General features: G+C 37.9%; 1 protein-coding gene across 3 annotated transcripts in view; it reads left to right on the forward strand.

Moving 5' to 3' along the window:
- The first annotated feature begins 1,791 nt into the window (after positions 1–1,791).
- LOC145779408 (uncharacterized) overlaps positions 1,792–19,763 on the forward strand; it is a 158,767-nt gene continuing 140,795 nt past the window's right edge. For 2 of the 3 annotated variants that reach the window (XM_082590991.1, XM_082590992.1), the window contains exons 1-2: positions 1,792–1,901; positions 19,465–19,603. In XM_082590991.1, coding sequence (XP_082447117.1) covers positions 1,798–1,901; positions 19,465–19,603 — 243 coding nt within the window. In that variant the 5' untranslated portion in view covers positions 1,792–1,797. Of the gene's footprint in view, positions 1,902–11,140; positions 11,264–19,464; positions 19,604–19,763 lie in introns of those variants that run through there. The other variant, XM_082590993.1, reaches the window with a different exon arrangement.

The raw sequence follows: 19,763 nt of genomic DNA on the forward strand, positions 1-19,763 counted from the left end.
AAGTTAGCTTTTATTTCGCAGAGTAGCAATGAGCCATGAATGTAGACGTGTTAGCTATAGAGTTAGGGTATTCAACAAATTATAAGAAGTGCTAGTCTAGCCTAGGGCATCTAAAAATCGCTTGAACCTTGTACGCAACGACTAGACTAGTCAAGACTAAGCTCAATACTAGTAGCCTAAAGTTTGTCTCCAAAGCAATACTGTTAGTCTTTTTTTAATTACAGCTTAGGAATACATCAACTTTTAAACAAAGTTTGAATGCATTTTTCAATATTTGGGGTAAAAACGTGCTCAGAACGCACCAAATTTAATGTGATTTTTCAATTTTTTTTGGGGGGAGGCCCCCGGACTATTTATTGCAGCCTCACTGCTCACAAACAGCACCAGCATTTTTCAATATTTGGGGTAAAAACGTGCTCAGAACGCACCAAATTTAATGTGATTTTTCAATTTTTTTTGGGGGGAGGCCCCCGGACTATTTATTGCAGCCTCACTGCTCACAAACAGCACCAGCACTGCTGACTGGGACAACAATAACACAAGCAACAACGAAAAATTGTTGTCTGGGCGATAGCAACCATCTTGGCCTACTTTATAACCCAAAAGAGCCAGCCAGTTTCCAATGCGGTCCTCGGGGAACAGGAACAAACGCTGACTTGGCCTTTGCGAGTGTCGACAGTTATCTTCCAGAGTGTGAGTGATGGCCTAGCCAAATAATCATATAGACTTGGAAAAAAACTATTGATTTTTTTCTTATACATATTTGTTCATATAAAGCAGTGGTGTCCAAACTACGGCCCGCAGGCCAGCTGCGGCCCGCTGTCCAGTTTTCATTGGCTTGCGACTAATTTTGAAAATATACTTGAATAATGGCCGCACAAAAAGTTTGAGCTAAACTCTGTTGCACTTCTTTGTTTCAAGACTAGATGGAAACAGTGTTTCGCTAATAAACAAAACTAAACAAAGAAAACCTTTTACCGCGAGTCACCGGAAATAGCAGCACCCAAGAAATTAAAATTAGCAAGTGAGTGCAGAAAATGTCAAACACGGTGGGAAAATGATTATTTTGTCAAATTTAATCTTGCCAAATACACGAGAAAAAACATTAACAAACTTACAAAGCCTATTTTTAGTGGGAGGGTGGTCCGTTTGAACAAAGTAATGGTTCGATTAAGTGAGGAAAATTGTACAGAAAAATGAATTTTGATTCGGGACCAGCAAAAAGTGGTCCGGTTAAGCAGGTAGAGAGAGAGAGAAAGAGAGAGAGGGATCCCTTTTATTTAGTCCGATTAAACGTGGACTAATTAAGCGGGGTTGATTGTATAACAGAAAACTTTGCGTGAATGACTTCCCTACAAGCTACAATCTACAGTTTTGAAGTCTAAGGTCGAATTTCAAGGACAAAAATGAGCAAAAACGTAATGCGGCCCGCTAAGACTCACAAATTGAAAAATGCGGCCAGTGGCTAAAAAACTTTGGGCACCCCTGTTCTAAAGAATGCCAAAGAGGGCCTCGGCTCAATAACCTGTGTTTTGTGTCTTTTCGAGGTCTCCTAGTGCGCTGTCTTTTCCGTCTACATTGTTGCTGTTTTTGCACACCAAAGTAAACTTTGTTGACTTCCGACTTCGTTTAAATGACCGACTTTTTTTGCAATCCTTGCCTGTGTAGATTAACCTATTTGAATACTGTATTGCACAAAATATGACGCAACAGTAAGAAATTGTGACGACATCGCCTTTGACAAAAATAATTCTTCACAATACATATAATTAATTTAATGAGAAAAATGCAGTGATAATGTTTAAACAAGACTTACTGCAGTACCTCCACTCAAAAGTGAGATGGTATTCGATCCATCAAAGCAAAAAAGTTAATTTCAAGCTTAAGCAATCTCAGAAAAGGTAAGATGCTTATTACAACCTACAGCGCCTTGCCTATTAAAATGGTAGCGGTTGACTCAGTCGCGGTTTGGTAAGGTTTATAGGGTTGTTTGAAAAAAATTTAATGGGAAACGAAATCAAGGCAAATAATATTGCTTCGAAACGAAATATTTCAAAATTACATTTTTTGTCTGAATATTTTAAATCTTTGACTTAATAAAATAGAATGTGCAAACGTGTCACAAAACACAGTCCGTTGAGCTTGCGATTCGCAATATGCAAATCGGAGTGATGCCAGGAAAACATGGCAAACCATTAGCTCGATGTTAGCCTGCCAAATAAAAAATCATCCCAAGCTACTGTTGGTACTATTAACGTAGAAGGAACACAAATCTCCCAGCCATAAATTATAGCTGATAACTTCAATAATCATTACTGTAAAATTTGAAAACACTTGGCTGATAATGTTGAACCTAGTAATGATTATGATTATCTCAGGTACCTGAATAATCGAGTCCAATCTTCCATCTATTTCGAACCAACGGATAAAATTGAAGTAGAAAATGAATTACGTCTTTTAGATGCTAATAAAACGTCTGGTTATGATAATATTTCGCCATATTTTATCCGACCTGCATCAAGCATTATCGCATCTCCTTTGACAGCTTTGATCAACTATTCATTCTCATATGGCATTTTCCCGGACAAACTAAAAATTGCCAAAGTTATAGGCTATACCTGTTTATAAGTCTGGTAACAAACAAGATGTAACTAACTATCGACCTATTTCGTAGTTATCGTGTTTCTCTAAGTCTAAAGTATTCGAAAAGCTAATATTTAAACGGATTTCCTGTTTTATTGATAAAAATTTTGTATGGTACTCATTCCTACGCAATATGGATTCCGTACTAATCGCTCTACAACACATGCCGCTCTCCATATCATCAGCACTTCCTACGATCAAATAAAAACCAACGATTTTAAGGGGCTTGCTTTCTTGGATCTAAAAAATGCTTTCGATACTGTTTGCCATAAACGACTCCTGCGCAAACTTGACCACTATGGTATCCGGGGAGTAGCAAACGACCTTGTCTCATCCTATTTGAATGGCCGTCAACAATATGTTGAGATCAACAATTACAACATATGTTGAGATGAGTGGAACAGTAGTTACGTAATAACTACTGTTTCACTCATCAGTTTTTTGAGTACGGCGTTCCGCAGGGATCTACACTAAGTCCATTGCTTTTATTGTTATATATAAATGCCAACAAGTTAACTATCAATGCCTCCAAATCAAATTTATTATTAATTCCGCCAAAAAAACTACAGTAATCCTAATAAAATCCATGTTCTCTACAACGATGATAAATTAGAAATAGTTGACCATGCTAAATATCTTGGAGTAACTATTGACCATCAACTTTTGTTCAACCCCACATCGATGATATAAAATTGAAACTTGCTCGGTCCGTCGGCATTTTGTCTAAATTGAAATCTTTCATTCTTCCGAAAACCAGACTTCAATTATATCGCTCGCTTGTGCAATGTGCATCCCTATATAAAATACGCAATAACAATACGGGGTTCCACTTTTAAGATATATGTCGACAAACTCAATCATCAATCAATCTTTTTATTTTTCGTCATTAAAGCGTCCGGGACGAAAAAGATACTAACTACAAAAATCGATATAGACCTACCAGCACGTTAATGAACGGGAAAAGGTGGAAAAACCTTGAAGGGTTTAAAATGTGCCTAAATGGAAAGTCATGCAGTAGGCTATATGTCAGCAGTTAGCACGGCCACAAAACCAAAACTCCAAGCATTCCAAAACAAAGCAATAAACATCGTTGCGGGCAGTAGATGGTCGAATCACGTGACTCCATATTTCAAACAATTAAATCTTCTTAAAATAAAAGATTTGTTCAAACTTGAAACTGCAAAGTTAATGCACAAATATGAAAACAATTCTCTGCCATGCACTTTTTCTAATTACTATAAAAAGGCAAAAAATGATCATTTTTGCAATACCAGAAATGCAATGGACATGGATAAATTTTAAGGTATTCTGGATAAATTTTATGTTTCTCAATACCCATCTTCAAAACTTCAACGTAGTTTCAAATATAAAGGTGTGGAAATTTGGAACTCAATCCCGTTGGAAATGAGAAAAAAACTCACCAAACTTATTTAAATATCATTATAAAAATTTTCTACTATCATATTACTAAATGTTGATGGCTTCAGGCCTATGTAGATATCTTATTAACCGATACATATTGTGTTCATTCAAGCAACTATATGTTTCAATTCCTTTGCTTCGCTTGTTTGATTGCTTCTTTTATGCTTAATTTTATTACCTTTTCTTTTGTTGAGGGTGGCTACTGCTTGACTAGAAGACCTTCCAGGTCACTTCGCAGCCCCGTTGCAGTATCCACAAATTCTACGTGATCGTTTGTATTATTTGACTTTGCTTGATGAATGTGTGTATTTATACTCGCAACAAAATAAACGTCAATCAATCAATTGGCATGACTATTTTTCTGATCTAGCTTTGTAAATGAAGTTTACCGTAACCTGGGGCAAGCCCTATTATGTGGTTTTCACAGTCCTTTCCATATATCGTCCAATCTAATGCTTAGATCTGTTCAAAAATTTTAAAAAGACTAATTTCCATGCTTTTAACTATGAGAAGTTCGCAAATGACAACCATTTTGTTCTCAGATGATGGGATACTCTGTCTCAAGTACCTTAAACATGTCTTCTCGATTTTTTGTCAAAATCACTAATTTTAGACTTGTTGCCATGGTCCTGATGATTGAAATCTTTACTTCAACAGAAAATAATTTCATCTAATGCTTTTCTGATAGCTCACCAGTGCAAAATCAATTCCTGGATGACTGGCACAGTTTTGGAAAGTGTAAGGGGAATTAAGGACAGCACATCGCCACTAGGAGTGAAAAAGTATCTTGCTTATTTCAGGCAACCTGTACACATCTTTTGAAATTTCTCAAAGGGTCTAGTCCAGTGGTTCTCAACTGGAGGTCCGCGGACCACAAGGGGTCCGCGAAGCGATTTCAGGAAGTCCGTGAAAGTTTCCTAGTTTGTAGCATGTTGATAAATTACGAAATTTAAAAATTGATTGGTTGTGCTTTATTTGTGTATTACCGTGATTTTCAAACTGTGCTTTACCGTGATTTTCAAACTATACTTTACCGTGATTTTCAAACTGTTGAGAACAAAGTAGATCCCTGTGGAATATGTGGCAAGAGAGTGATGAGAAATTCAATGCAATGCAAGGAATGTAGAAAGTGGGTACATGCAAGATGTGCTAATGTCAAGAGAGCCGCAACAAAATTGGCGAAGTGTTTTGTTTGTGGGAAATGCAGTAAAGGAAGGAATGAAGTGGAAGGCCATGATGATGAGTTTTGCCATGGCATCGAAACAGTGACAGACTTCTGTTATCTGGGTGATCGGATAAATGGAAGTGGTGGATGTGAAGCAGCGGTGACAACAAGGGCAAGATTGGGCTGGGCAAAGTTCAGGGAATGTGGGGAAATGTTGCATGGCAGAAAATTTTCACTAAGGATGAAAGGAAAAGTATATCGGAGCTGTGTGCGGCCTGCAATGCTATATGGTAGCGAGACATGGGTATTGAGAAAGAGTGAACTGGCAATCCTGAGAAGAACGGAAAGGTCAATGGTGAGAGCAATGTGTGGGGTGAAAACGAGAAGGAAAAAAAGGACTGAAGAATTGTTGGATATGCTATAGATGAGAGAGACCATAGACCAACTGGCAAGGGCAAATGGAGTAAGATGGTATGGACATGTGATAAGGAGAGAGGAAGGAAGTTTTCTTAGAAAGGCACTAGATCTAAAGGTGGATTGGAAGAGGAAACGCGGTCGTCCAAGAAGAACGTGGAAACAACAAGTGAAGGATGAATCTAAAAAAGTCGGACTGAAGGAGGAAGATGCAAGGGACAGGGTGAAATGGAGAAAAGGGATTAAAACAATTGCTGCGCGGAAACAATCGGCCACCCCCACTAGTGGGGAGCAAACCGACGATGGATTATGATGATGATGACTTCCAAACAAACTGGTGCGATGTCTTTTGAACGTCAAAGGTTTGGTTTCTTATCTAAAAAAGTATCATATAAATGAATTTTTTAATAAGGCTATGTTCAGCTTAATTCTTGAGACAGCAGTCTATTGATCAATGCTTAACTTAGAATTACAAACGTCAGTCAGCAGTCTATCACCGCTCACAGTTTTGAAATGACAAAGATTATAACGAATTAATATGGATTAGAAATTAAAAAAGGGAGAAATTGTCTGTAACGGTCGCATAATTCTATTGATTTTTGATAAAATTTATAGAAAAACATCAAATTAACATTTGGATTAGCCTACTGATTTTTGATGCTGTGTGCCAACATAAAGCTCATAACATAATTTCGTCAATGTCATCAATCGTCATAAGTGCGTCGCAAGTTCAGCAAATTCTTCCAAGTGTGTCGTTTCGAAACTTATGAAACATTTGATTCCATTGTAGGAGAAGCAATATACCAAAATTTCAGATAAATGTTTTTTAAAGGTCCGCGACCGCTTCGTAGGTACCAAAAGGGGTCCGCCAAAACAAAAAGGTTGAGAACCACTTTTCTGGTCTAGTCTTAAGATACTTCAAATTTATTTCTGACGATGATGTCACAAAACAGATGTTTAGTTTTTATGGTGTTTTTCATTATAAGATTAAAGTCTAAAAAGGTCTTAAAACGACTGCTGGTGCAAGCTGTTCATTTTGCGAAGCTGTTCGTCATGTTCATTTCAGCGTTGTCTCTTTTCTACTTGCATCAAGTTGTAGAAAGTAGTTGTCTATGTAAAAGTGTTGTGCTCAATTGTGTGATTTAAAAAATTGATAAACAATTATTTTATTTACAAAAGTATGATGTCACAATCAATATGCGAAGCCTCACGACAAGGCTACATTATGCCTTGACCGAGCTATTGTTTTTGTCACAATCAAGGTGCAAATGCCTCGCGATGGCTTGCTTTGTATCTTCAACGAATGTGCTATTTTCATTATGGAATTCTGGTGCGTTGTGTTATTATCGGTTATGACCTGAAGTAACCTCTGATTGAGAAATTTGTATTATGTAACGTATTTCTAGAATCATCTGTAAGCATGCAAATCTAGAAGGTTCTGTTGTTTTTCATGAGTTCTGAGCGTCGTTTGTCATGACGTCATAAGGTTGTTTATCAGTAAATGTCCGATTGCGAAATCGTTATTATGTAAGAATCTTCTTGCGAACGTGACATTCTTTAGACTTCTATAAGCTTCTGCTTGTTGACATTTATTGCAACTTGACAGAACAATGTGACGTTACGTAACCTTCTCGATGTTACTGGACTGAACAACCAACTATAAATAGTGGTGTAGTTTGTGTAATGATTATTCTGAGATTATTATTATGGTGATTGTTATGAGTTGATTATGAGAGGTGTGCTATGAGTTGTGGATTGGTAGTTGATGCAGAAATTAGAGTTATTTGAGAAGCCGTTCGTTAAAGTTCTTCAAGAAGTCAGATTATCATTTCACTAGTAGAATTATTCGACATTTAATTGACTGCTTTTCGGTTTGACCCATTAAACTACGTCATTGAACCTTTCCAAGTCTTTTTCCTGGTAAGAGATAGAAAGAAACCGTGACATTCTGGGGGCTCGTCCGGGATCACCGAAAGGGAATTAACCGAAAAACCGAAGAATACCGAAGATTTATTGAAAGAATAATAAATTTATGTCAAGATGGCGGATACTGTCAAACATGAGATGATTGAAGACTTAGGGAGCATGGCTGAACGAATGGGGCTGACTGGTAATGAGAAGTCTCAGTTTGTGATGGAAGAGTATCACAAGATAATGGACCAAAAAGCTCAGCGAGAAGCTGACGAAAGAGAAGATAGAAGAGCTGCTCGTGAAATAAGGAAAGCAGAACTTGAAGCTGAGGAAAAGCGAGCACAACTTGAAGCTGAAGCAGAGGAGAAGCGGGCGCAACGCGAAGCAGAGGAGAAGCGGGCGCAGCGCGAAGCTGAAGCTGAAGAGAAACAAGCGCAGCGCGAAGCTGAAGAAAAACAAGCTCAACGAGAAGCTGAAGAGAAACAAGCGCAGCGCGAAGCAGAAGCTGAAGAAAGAAGAGCGCAATATGAATTGGAAAAGTTAAAACTTGAATTAGAAAGACAAAAGCTGGACATTGGTGAGCGATCTAATTCTACTAATGATAATGCTCGAGATGTTTTTGTGGCGCAAGTTAGACGTCCAGATTTGCCATCATTTGTTGAAGAAAAAGATGAGTTGGATAGTTATTTGTTAAGATTTGAAAGATATGCTACAATAGCCAAATTGGAGAAGTCGACGTGGGCTACCCAGCTAAGCATGTTATTATCGGGACAAGCTCTTGATGTATATTCAAGACTTTCGCAAGAAGAAGCCATGAACTACGACAGATTGAAGTTAGCTCTGTTAAAGCGATACAATTTTACCGAGCATGGATACCGCCAAAGATTCCGTGAGGCAAAGCCTGAACGACACGAAAGTCCAGGTCAATTTATTGAACGTTTAAGAAACCTGTTGTTAAAATGGTTTGAACTTTCGGGGGCCGACCAATCATTGGACGGATTGGCAAACCTTATAGTTAAGGAACAATTCACAGATTCATGTTCAAAAGATCTGTCTGTTTATCTAATGGAGAGAAGTCCAAAGAATCTAGAAGAAATAGCCAGTGTGGCGGAACAGTATTTAGTTGCTCATGATGAGAAGTTGTCGACTGAAGAAACGTTGTCATGCGATAATGACGAAGAGCAAACAAATAATTTTAAAGGAGGTGCTGTTCCAAGAGAAGTACGTTGTTTTAATTGTAATGGCTTAGGTCATAAGTCTGTTAACTGCCGGAAGAAGACTAACAGAAATCATCAGGAATCGAGGAAGTGGTGCAATCGTTGCAATAGGCAAGGACACGAAGCGAAGGAATGCAAGGACAAGTCGTTTTCCTTACCTAATCAGTCTGGAAAAGATAAAGACACGGACGTTTATCGATGCGGTTGTGCGTTAATGATTCCTGAACCCACGCTTGACGAGGAGAATCCGGATGAAGATGTTTGCGGAAAAATAATACCTGAAGATCACCTGCCAGTAGTGGATGGAAAAGTTGGAGACAAAAAGGTAAAAGTTTTACGTGATTCTGGTTCTACTGGTATAATAGTGAGGAGAGATTTGGTTAAAGACAGTCAATTAACGGGAAAAACTGGCCATGTGACAAAAATAGATACCACTTCAATCCAAGGACCGTTAGCGATGATATCTATCGAAACTCCGTATTGTAGTGGGACTGTGAAAGCGTTATGTTTACAAAACTCTTTAGTTGATCTGATAATCGGAAATGTTTTTGAGAGAGATTCTGAAGTTACTTGTTATTCTTGTGGCAAGAATGGTCACTTTGCTCGAGATTGTTCTGCAGATAATCAGCAACGATCTCACGATGACGGATATTACGAGCGCGAAGAACCGAGGAGAAGAGGCAGGCGACGACCATTTGGAGTTTGCTATAGATGCGGTAGACGCGGACACTTCGCCAGGGAGTGCGTTGCTGACGGCGGACATTCGGAAAATAGACGTTGCCGTGACAACCACTGCTACCGATGTGGGGAGATTGGACACATAGCCAGGAGCTGCCCTTTTGATGAAAAGGCTTGCTATAATTGTCATAAAGAAGGTCATCTCGCCAAGGACTGTCCGGAGAGGAGATGTTTCCGATGTAGGAAGATGGGTCATCTCGCTCGCCGATGCACTGAAGATGTTGAGGACGTTGGAGACTTTCGCCGAAAACGTGACTATTGTTTTGAGAAAAGCTATCGTTGGTAGATCATGCAACGATAGACTTATGAGAACTGATTATTGAGTAATTAATTGTTTTATGGTGTGTTTTGTATTGATTGTGTTGTTATATTGTTTGCAACAATATTCTAAGGGGGGGCGTATGTCACAATCAAGGTGCAAATGCCTCGCGATGGCTTGCTTTGTATCTTCAACGAGCGTGCTATTTTCATTATGGAATTCTGGTGCGTTGTGTTATTATCGGTTATGACCTGAAGTAACCTCTGATTGAGAAATTTGTATTATGTAACGTATTTCTAAAATCATCTGTAAGCATGCAAATCTAGAAGGTTCTGTTGTTTTTCATGATTTCTGAGCGTCGTTTGTCATGACGTCATAAGGTTGTTTATCAGTAAATGTCCGATTGCGAAATCGTTATTATGTAAGAATCTTCTTGCGAACGTGACATTCTTTAGACTTCTATAAGCTTCTGCTTGTTGACATTTATTGCAACTTGACAGAACAATGTGACGTTACGTATCCTTCTCGATGTTACTGGACTGAACAACCAACTATAAATAGTGGTGTAGTTTGTGTAATGATTATTCTGAGATTATTATTATGGTGATTGTTATGAGTTGATTATGAGAGGTGTGCTATGAGTTGTGGATTGGTAGTTGATGCAGAAATTAGAGTTATTTGAGAAGCCGTTCGTTAAAGTTCTTCAAGAAGTCAGATTATCATTTCACTAGTAGAATTATTCGACATTTAATTGACTGCTTTTCGGTTTGACCCATTAAACTACGTCATTGAACCTTTCCAAGTCTTTTTCCTGGTAAGAGATAGAAAGAAATCGTGACAGTTTTAATTGTAAAATTTTTATACGATATAATATGTTATTATCAGATGCTGTTCTGTAGTGACCTCTGATTGCGAAATCTTTATTATGTGACATATGTCCAGAACATTCTACAGTACGTGCAAGTCTGGAAGCTTCTTTCGCTTGCTTCTTAGGATTTGCCAGGTGTTGGTTGCTGTGACGTCATAAAGATTACGTGTAGTAAAACGTGACCAGAAGAATGAGTTTTTATGATGTAACATTATGGTACCTTCTCGAAGTTACTAGACCAAACAAACCTGCTATAGATAGTGGCGTAATTTGAGTAAATTATTGTAGTGGTAGATGGTAATATAGAGGTAGAGATTATTGTTGATTGAGAGTTGGATTGAAGTTGAAGTTGTTGAATACGTGTAGAAGAGAGTTGTGCTATTAAAAGTTGTAATCTAAATTAGAATCATATGAGAAGCTGTGAGTGAATCACGTTAAAGTCGATTAAGAGTTACAAGCGTTGGAATCTATTGCTGTTCATTGTTACTTTCTAATTGGCTAAAAAGGCTGCAGCCTACTCTCGTAAAATATTGTTAAATGTTAAATCAAATATAGTTATTACTATCTGAATCCTTAACAGCCTGTTTCATCTTTAACGGATCATCAGAAGGGTCTTATATTCTCGGGTAAATAGATATGAAAAACTATTAAAATCTTTAACTTTTTATCTGTAATTTTGCATAATATTGGGCTGCCATAAAGGCTATGTCCTGTTTTTGGAGAATTTGTCTTCTATTCTAATTAAAAACAAATTGTCTGCCGAGGACACTCAAAAGTGCTCAAATCAGGGCCGGATTTAGATAAAAAGATGCTCTAGGCTCAGTAGTGGCCTTTGGGGTGGGAAAACTGGACAACTGCCCAGGGCCGGCAAATTTATGGGGCCCGCGCTTTTCCAAATATGCACAAATAAAATTTACATTAAGCACTAGCAGAAAGCAGAAGGCTAACTTAAACTTTTCCACCATAGTTTATAGTTTGTATCTCTATTTTTTTTAGAGTTCACCATTGAAAACAAAAAGAAACCACAGTTCTCTCTGTTCTACAGAGTGTCGCTACAGTATCTGTATCAAAACAAACTGAATGTTGTGTAGAGTACCATAACTTGTGTTTGTTACTAAGACTATTTCTTACTGTGCCAGTAACTGTAGCTTAAGGGAAAAGATTATTTTCTAAACTAAAGTTGATAAAAAATTACCTTCCCTCTACAATGAGCCAAGAACGCTTGGTTGGACTAGCTGTTGTTTCAATTGAGCACAACGTAGGCAAAACGTTGGATAATGCTTCTCTTATTAAAGAGTTTGCCGCAATAAAAGCTAGAAAGGTGCATTTTGTGTAAGCGCTGCAGACAGGTGGTGTAGGAGTCGGAGGGCACTGGGTGTGGTGGTACCAGTGGCGTAGCAACGCAATATGCCGCCCTTGAATTTTTGCTCGAAATGCCGCCCTCCCTTGACATCGTAAAAGCTGATTAAAATTTCACACAACAGAATTAAAGCAGTGTTTGTTTAATTGTATTGAAAGTTTAAAATAAAATCATCCTTACTCAGACAGCTGAAGAATTCTTTCTCTTTGTCTCCTTTTTTAATTACTCTAATCGCTGGTTTGAATGGCCCTTCTTTATTCTGAAACTTTTCGGGCCCTAATTTGATCATCTCAACTCTCATGTTATGAGTAAATGTTTCTGGCCAAGTAGCCACATCGTTATGAGAATAATAGATATCATCTGTTTTATCTTTGTCTGAAAGTGTTCCATTCATAGGCTAACTTCTTTCAATGATCACTTTGTTGTTGTTTTGCTCGAGGTAGATACACTTCTTGTTCGTTTCGAGGTAGCGATTTTCTGTGGCTGCTAACATCTTCTGTTTTTTTAGCAGAGGCAATTTTTACGAACTTCAAAATGGCTCCTTTATTCTTTTTTAGTTCTTTTTTAGCTTCCTTTTTCTTTCTAAAAAAAATCCACTTCCTTTTACTCTCTTCATAGGCAAAATTAACTTAAAAAATTTGCAACTTAAATCTTGTTTTGGAATCTGTAGCACAATAGTTAAAAAACAATAACCATAATTTTAAATTTGCTGAGTTAAGCTAAATGATCTATTTCAGACCTGAAACTTTATACCTTTTACAAACCTAAACCATCTTCACACATGAAGATGGAGGAATCCCGTCTATCCACCACAGACAGATGGTAAAGGTGGCAGTTGACTCGATGGTGTACGGTCGTTTGGTCGACAGATATTTGGTTGACAGTCATTTGGTCGACAGACATTTGGTCGATAGGACGTTTGGTCGACAGACATTTGGTCGACAAGACATTTGGTCGACAGGACATTTGGTCGACAAACATTTGGTCCACAGGACGTTAGGTCGACAGAACGATGCATTTTAGGGTTAGGGTTAGGGTTAAAGTTAGGGTTAGTTAACTAACCCTAATCCTAAAATGAATCGTTCTGTCGACTTAACGTCCTGTCAACCAAATGTCTGTCGACCAAACGTCCTGTCGACCAAATGTCTGTCGACCAAATGACCGGGTACCGACTCGATGACCTCACGGTTCATTCCTGTCTCCCCCCGAAAGTGAAATAAACTTAAAACGAATCTAAACTTAACTACCAAAGCTAAATTGACTAAACAATGCTATAGCTTACAAGTTACAACCGACATTCTATTATGACTTCAAGCCTATGCAGTGCTGTACGTTGATGCCTATGCACTATGCAGTGCTGTACGTTGACGCCTATGCACTATGCAGTGCTGTACGTTGACACCGAGGCTAGCGCCGTCAGTTTATTTTTTAGTTGACGGAAGTGATAGCGCCGTCAACTATTTTGCCGATTTTAAGCGTCACGCGCTATGCGTCATTTTTTGTTTTCATGGAAAATCTCGTTTCACAATGAGAGTTTCATGGTGTATTCTGGCCAGCGCGACTCATCCGAATTACCCGCTTTCGCGTTGGTTGGAATGGCGACCTGGAATACAAAGTTCGCCAAGTGGTGATCACTCATATCGTGAGCAGTGTAGAGAACGAGGGATCAGAGAGAGAAAGCGAAAAATCAATTAATGTCGGAGGTTGAAGATACTTTATTTCAAGAGCTCTATGCCCCTGAAAAGAGCGATGTTGGTGCAATGGTCTCGTTAAAAGATTTATATATGCTAAGCCATCACAGCACGCTTGGAACAGTGATTTCGAGTAACCTTTCCGAGTAAACGTTTTCAAGGCTTGTTTTTGAAATACAACGCAGCAATACCATTCAGCGCTGCTGTAGAACACATGTTTTCACATGGAAAGGACATTGTGCGTCCCAAACGCAGCAGATTGTCAGACAAACGTTTTGACATGCTTGTTTTTCTACAAGGAAATAACTAATAGGCAAAGCAGCTAATTACAATACAGTCTCAAAACATAATACCTGCTCTTTATTTATAGCTATTAGCTTAAACTTGGTTGAAATACTGCCGTTTTGTGAGACCCTGGGTAAAATAACGCTAGAAATTAGCACTGACGCTGACCTGTCAATTTCTTTAAGAGCTGACGCAATACTTTTTTGGCAATTCGCGTTGACGCTGACGCCCTCAATTTATTTCATTGACGCGTGCAACACTGGTGTTATGTTCTTTAATGAAATATTGAACTTACAAATTTTGTATTGCCATTATGAGAAATGCTAATATAATACAGTAATTATAACTACAGCCGATAATTATAACTACAGCTATACGAAGCCGTATAAGCTATACGAAGCCGTATAAGCTATACGAAGCCGAGTAACGTGATCAAGTTTAAACATCTTCAAGTTTATTGCATAGAAGCACAAAACTACGCAACAAATTAAGTATCGAACGTTTTCGACATCACAAGATGTCCCCTTCAGGAATAATATACATACAACCTAGCTAACTAAAACCTCAATTGCTAAGGTAACAGGGATCAGTAGTCAATAGATGTAACAGAAAATATATTTCGCACTTGTTAGTGCATCGTCAGTTCTGATAAAGGGCAGTTAAAGCCTACAAGTAATGTTTTAAATAACTATACAGGGACGCAATAATGTCAAAACATGAGAGTAAATATTGAAAAAGCATAAGCGTAAATATTGAAAAAATGCTGAATGAAACCTAAACCAAGCCGGCAGTAAAGTAAAGTACGTATCAAATACATAACGAGAAATGATGAAAGAGCGGTGAGCAAAGCCTGCAAATGTAGCGTCGTGGCAAAATACAGCTAAGAAATAAATTATATGCGAAACACGGCAGTCAAAGGCAGTGATAAGCAAACTAAGCACAGCGATAAATAATTAAATGCAGCGTCATGGCAAACACAAAATGTAGCGTTGTGGAAAAAAAGAGTAGGCAAAGACGACAGTGAATAATAAGGCAGTAAAATATTGAAAAAATACCAAAAATGTAGAGGAGCGTCAAAAAATTAAACTGGTGGCAGAATTATTTTTTGGATATTTATTTTGGCATGTATCCTATGTATCCATTTATCTTCACAAGCATATTCTAGATTATCAATATTGGGTTGTTCAACAAATGTGACATTGTAGCATTGGGAAAGTTGTGGTTCAGTTCTTAGATCATGAAATACAGCAAAATGTTTTAATAACGCGGCCCTGTCATTATTAGAAGAAAAATCGAAAGTGTTCCAAGTTGCACGATGGCCTGACCAGCGAACCGAAAATTTATTAACAGTTTGTCCAACATATTGTTCATGGCAAAGTAAACATGTTGCTACATAAATCCCATAATTGCTGCGATTGAGTTTCTGTTTTAACCTAAAAAGTCTTTGTGGAGTGCTCAAAGTCGTTGTACGTGAAACCATTGACAAGCGATGATGACCATGGTTACCACACAACGCACAGCGACCACAAGGGGCGGAATAACCTCTTTGTAGAACAGAAGATTGGATTTTTTTGATAGATCTTTGTAGTTTGTAAGATAATTTCCAATTGTTTTTGGCCTGGTGTATGTGACCATGACATCAGGTTTAAGTTCTTTTTCTTTTTCACTCATTTTCAATAAAGCTGGGAAAGCAGTAGCCCACACAGTCTTGCTGTTTTTCTTTTGAGGTTTTGGTGGCCTAAGTCTGTCAGTCCAAGTTGAAGCAATTCCAATCATGTCATTTGTCATCGCGATAGGGAAATCTGACCTAGTAGCTTTTTCTTTGAGTCTTGACAAGCTGGAAATGTAATGTTCATGGCACTCATTCAGAAGACGCATTCGAATGGCTTCTCCGTATAATATGGATTTGAAGGTGGATATGGGGTGGTGTGACTTTCCATTTATGAAGCAACGATCTTTGCTGTAGCTTTGACGAAATCTTCAGTGGTAAATTTAAACTTATTACTATGGGTGATGCAATGATTGACATCTAAAATTCTACTGCGCCTGTCTCTTGAGAAGTATCAACCTGCCTGAATGTTAATTTAAGTCCAAATTTGCCGAAATTATCAATAAGCGCTAATTTTATATTGTTAGTTGTTCCGAGTCCAAATGAAAGCTAAATGATGTCGTCGATAATCTTTTAAAAATGCATGCTTGGTTAATAACTGTACACAGAGATTGCAGAATGAAATGCATAGTTATATTAGCAAGTGAAACTGAGTTGTTATCTCCAGTTATAATACCATCAGTTTGAGTAAAAAAATGATCTTGATATTGAGTCACAACATTGTTCATACAGAAATTATTCAAATCAACAATTGTTTTCTTAGCTTCAGCAGAAAATGTGGTGTGTGTGTTCAAAGCACTATACAAGACAACATCAACGACTGAACGTTTAAGAGAAGGATAAAGTGATTTCACATCCGCCGCTACAATGTATAAGGGCGATTTCTTCAAAACGTTATCAATTGTACTTGAATTTGTACTCTGTCATTTTGTCTGCTGTCATTGATGAGCCTTCTAACCGCCGAAACCGTACAGGGTTCGTCTTTGGCGCTTCAGCGCGTAAACGACATCGAGGACGGTGACGGTCTTTCGTTTTGCGTGCTCGGTGTAGGTGACGACGTCGAATCACGTTCACGAATCACGTTCTCAAGGAAGACCTTCAACACGCCTCGGGTTTCTTCGTAAATTAAGCCGGAAATGCGCTTGACACCGCCTCGACGAGCGAGTCGCCTGATAGCGAGCTTGGTGATTCCCTGGATGTTGTCACGCAAGACTTTTCTGTGGCGCTTAGCGCCTCCCTTTCCCAAACCTTTTCCTCCTTTGCCACGTCCAGACATTTTCGTAAGATGGATGCAAATACAACAAAAGCTCAACACAAAGTTAACTTAACTTGGAACACTTTCGATTTTTCTTCTAATAATGACAGGGCCGCGTTATTAAAACATTTTGCTGTATTTCATGATCTAAGAACTGAACCACAACTTTCCCAATGCTACAATGTCACATTTGTTGAACAACCCAATATTGATAATCTAGAATATGCTTGTGAAGATAAATGGATACATAGGATACATGCCAAAATAAATATTCAAAAATTAATTCTGCCACCAGTTTAATTTTTTGACGCTCCTCTACATTTTTGGTATTTTTTCAATATTTTACTGCCTTATTATTCACTGCCGTCTTTGCCTACTCTTTTTTTCCACAACGCTATATTTTGTGTTTTCCATGACGCTCCATTTAATTATTTATCGCTGTGCTTAGTTTGTTTATCACTGCCTTTGACTGCCGTGTTTCGCATATAATTTATTTCTTAGCTGTATTTTGCCACGACGCTACATTTGCAGGCTTTGCTCACCGCTCTTTCATCATTTCTCGTTATGTATTTGATACGTACTTTACTTTACTGCCGGCTTGGTTTAGGTTTCATTCAGCATTTTTTCAATATTTACGCTTATGCTTTTTCAGTATTTAGGCTACTCTCATGTTTTGACATTATTGCGTCACTGTATAGTTATTTAAAACATTACTTGTAGGCTTTAACTGCCCTTTATCAGAACTGAACTTTATCAGAACTATATAGGCTACTATTATCAGAACTATATTTATCAGAACTTTATCAGAACTTTTAAGCAACTTAATTGGTAAGAAAAAGGAATCAAAATTGATGGTGAATACATAAACCATTTACGTTTTGCTGATGACATCATCCTTATATCTGAGCAACCTAAACAACTACAAACAATGTTAAGTAAACTCAATACAGAAAGCAAAAAGATTGGCCTTCATATGAACCTTAACAAAACGAAAGTTATGTTTAACAAACTGGCAGACATCGGCAGTAATATTCTTGTGGACGGAGCGACTATCGAAAAAGTTGATCGCTATATATATCTTGGCCAAAAAATTACAACCAACTCCAATAAAGAAGATGAAATCAAAAGAAGAATATCACTCGGATGGCAAGCCTTCGGAAGAGCAAGTTCGATATTTAAGTCAAAACTGCCTCTTTCTCTCAAGAAACAAGTCTACGATCAATGCATCCTTCCAACCGCTACATATGGTGCAGAAACTTGGAACCTTACAAAGAAATTAACACTTAAACTAAGAACTATGCAGAGAGCACATGAATGAATCATGATGGGTTTAACATGGCGAGATAAAAAGACTGCCGAATGGATCAGAAACCAAACGAAATTACGAGAAGCACAATCAAGAAACTAAAATGGTCCTGGACAGGTCATATAGCAAGATATCAGGACAATAGATGGACTAAAAACTTAACAACATGGACACCACGAGAAACCAAAAGAAAGAAAGGAAAACCAAAAGTGAGATGGAGGGACGACATTGACAAACAATGCAATACAACCAATTGGTACCAACTAGCACATAATAATGTAAATTGGCATGAAAAGGGGAAGGCTTACGCTCTGCAGTGGGCTCTCACAGGCTGAAAATGAATGAATGAATATCAGAACTGACGATGCACTAACAAGTGCGAAATATATTTTCTGTTACATCTACTGACTACTGATCCCTGTTACCTTAGCAATTGAGGTTTTAGCTTTCTAGATATGGAACAGGGATCGTTTCAGAACAAGGCTAGGTCAGAAAGCGAGGCAAACTCCGACTCAGCTCAGCAGCAGCCTAGAGCAGTTAGCTACAACTTAACTACATTTGAATAAAATACAATGGTTAACTAAATCTATAAACAGGAAAAGACAAAAACTGCACAGTACTTCTGACTAGCTCAAACTCAACGATAGGCTCCACGAGAATCAAAGGTAACTGCATCAAAAGGTGTTAAACAGATCACATGATATGGTAGAAAGGCAAGGTGCGAAAAAACTAATTTTAAATTAGTAGGTCATGCTGCAACAAACGGTCAGATTAACAATTATAAAATTAGTAATAAAAAATGAATTTGTATGACGAATGTTATAACGCCTAACAAAAGTGTAAATCCATTCTTTCGTTTGGTTTCAACGCAACCACCAAGCGTCTTTGATATAGCAGGGATATGTAATGCTTGCATCCACAATCAAATGAATTACTCTGTAGGTTACAAAACTTGCATTAAGAAATCTAAAATTCTGAGGTAACCGCGTATTTTTATTGGAAATCGTCAAATAGTTACGATTTTTATTTGACGTTTTGACATACTTGAAGTACATCTCGTAAAGATATTAATTATGACAATTTCTGAAATACGATAACTTCTAGACCGCCACACAGGGTGCCATGTTCTTTTGCAATGCAGATGATTGTTACATTTTCAAGAACAAGATGTAACATCATGTCGAACTGCGAATTAATCTAATATTGTTCAAATAGTGGGTATGTAATGACAGCTCCCAGGGACGACACACATCAGCCTACATTGGGATGTGTTGTTACAGAAATTATTTGTCGTTTTTCAACATTAAAACAAACTTTCCAGGGATGAAGATCTTTCTGCTTTATTGGATCCTTTAGAATTCATAAAGACAGACTGTCTGCACAGCAATGACAAATCATCGGAAATATTTGCCGAACAATACGGAAAGAAATATCCTCTTTTTATCGTACATGGAATGAAGGTGCATTAAATACAGTCTGTGATTTTGTAATATAAGTTTTACTATGTCAGATAATGACAAACCTACACTTTATGAAACGACACGTTGGTTTGTGATTTTTTGATCACATAAAACCAATGTTCTTAAACATAGACCATGGCCACCTGGAGATGCGGCCTGA

Source organism: Aplidium turbinatum, chromosome 11, assembly GCF_918807975.1.
Source record: "Aplidium turbinatum chromosome 11, kaAplTurb1.1, whole genome shotgun sequence".
Taxonomy (NCBI): domain Eukaryota; kingdom Metazoa; phylum Chordata; class Ascidiacea; order Aplousobranchia; family Polyclinidae; genus Aplidium; species Aplidium turbinatum.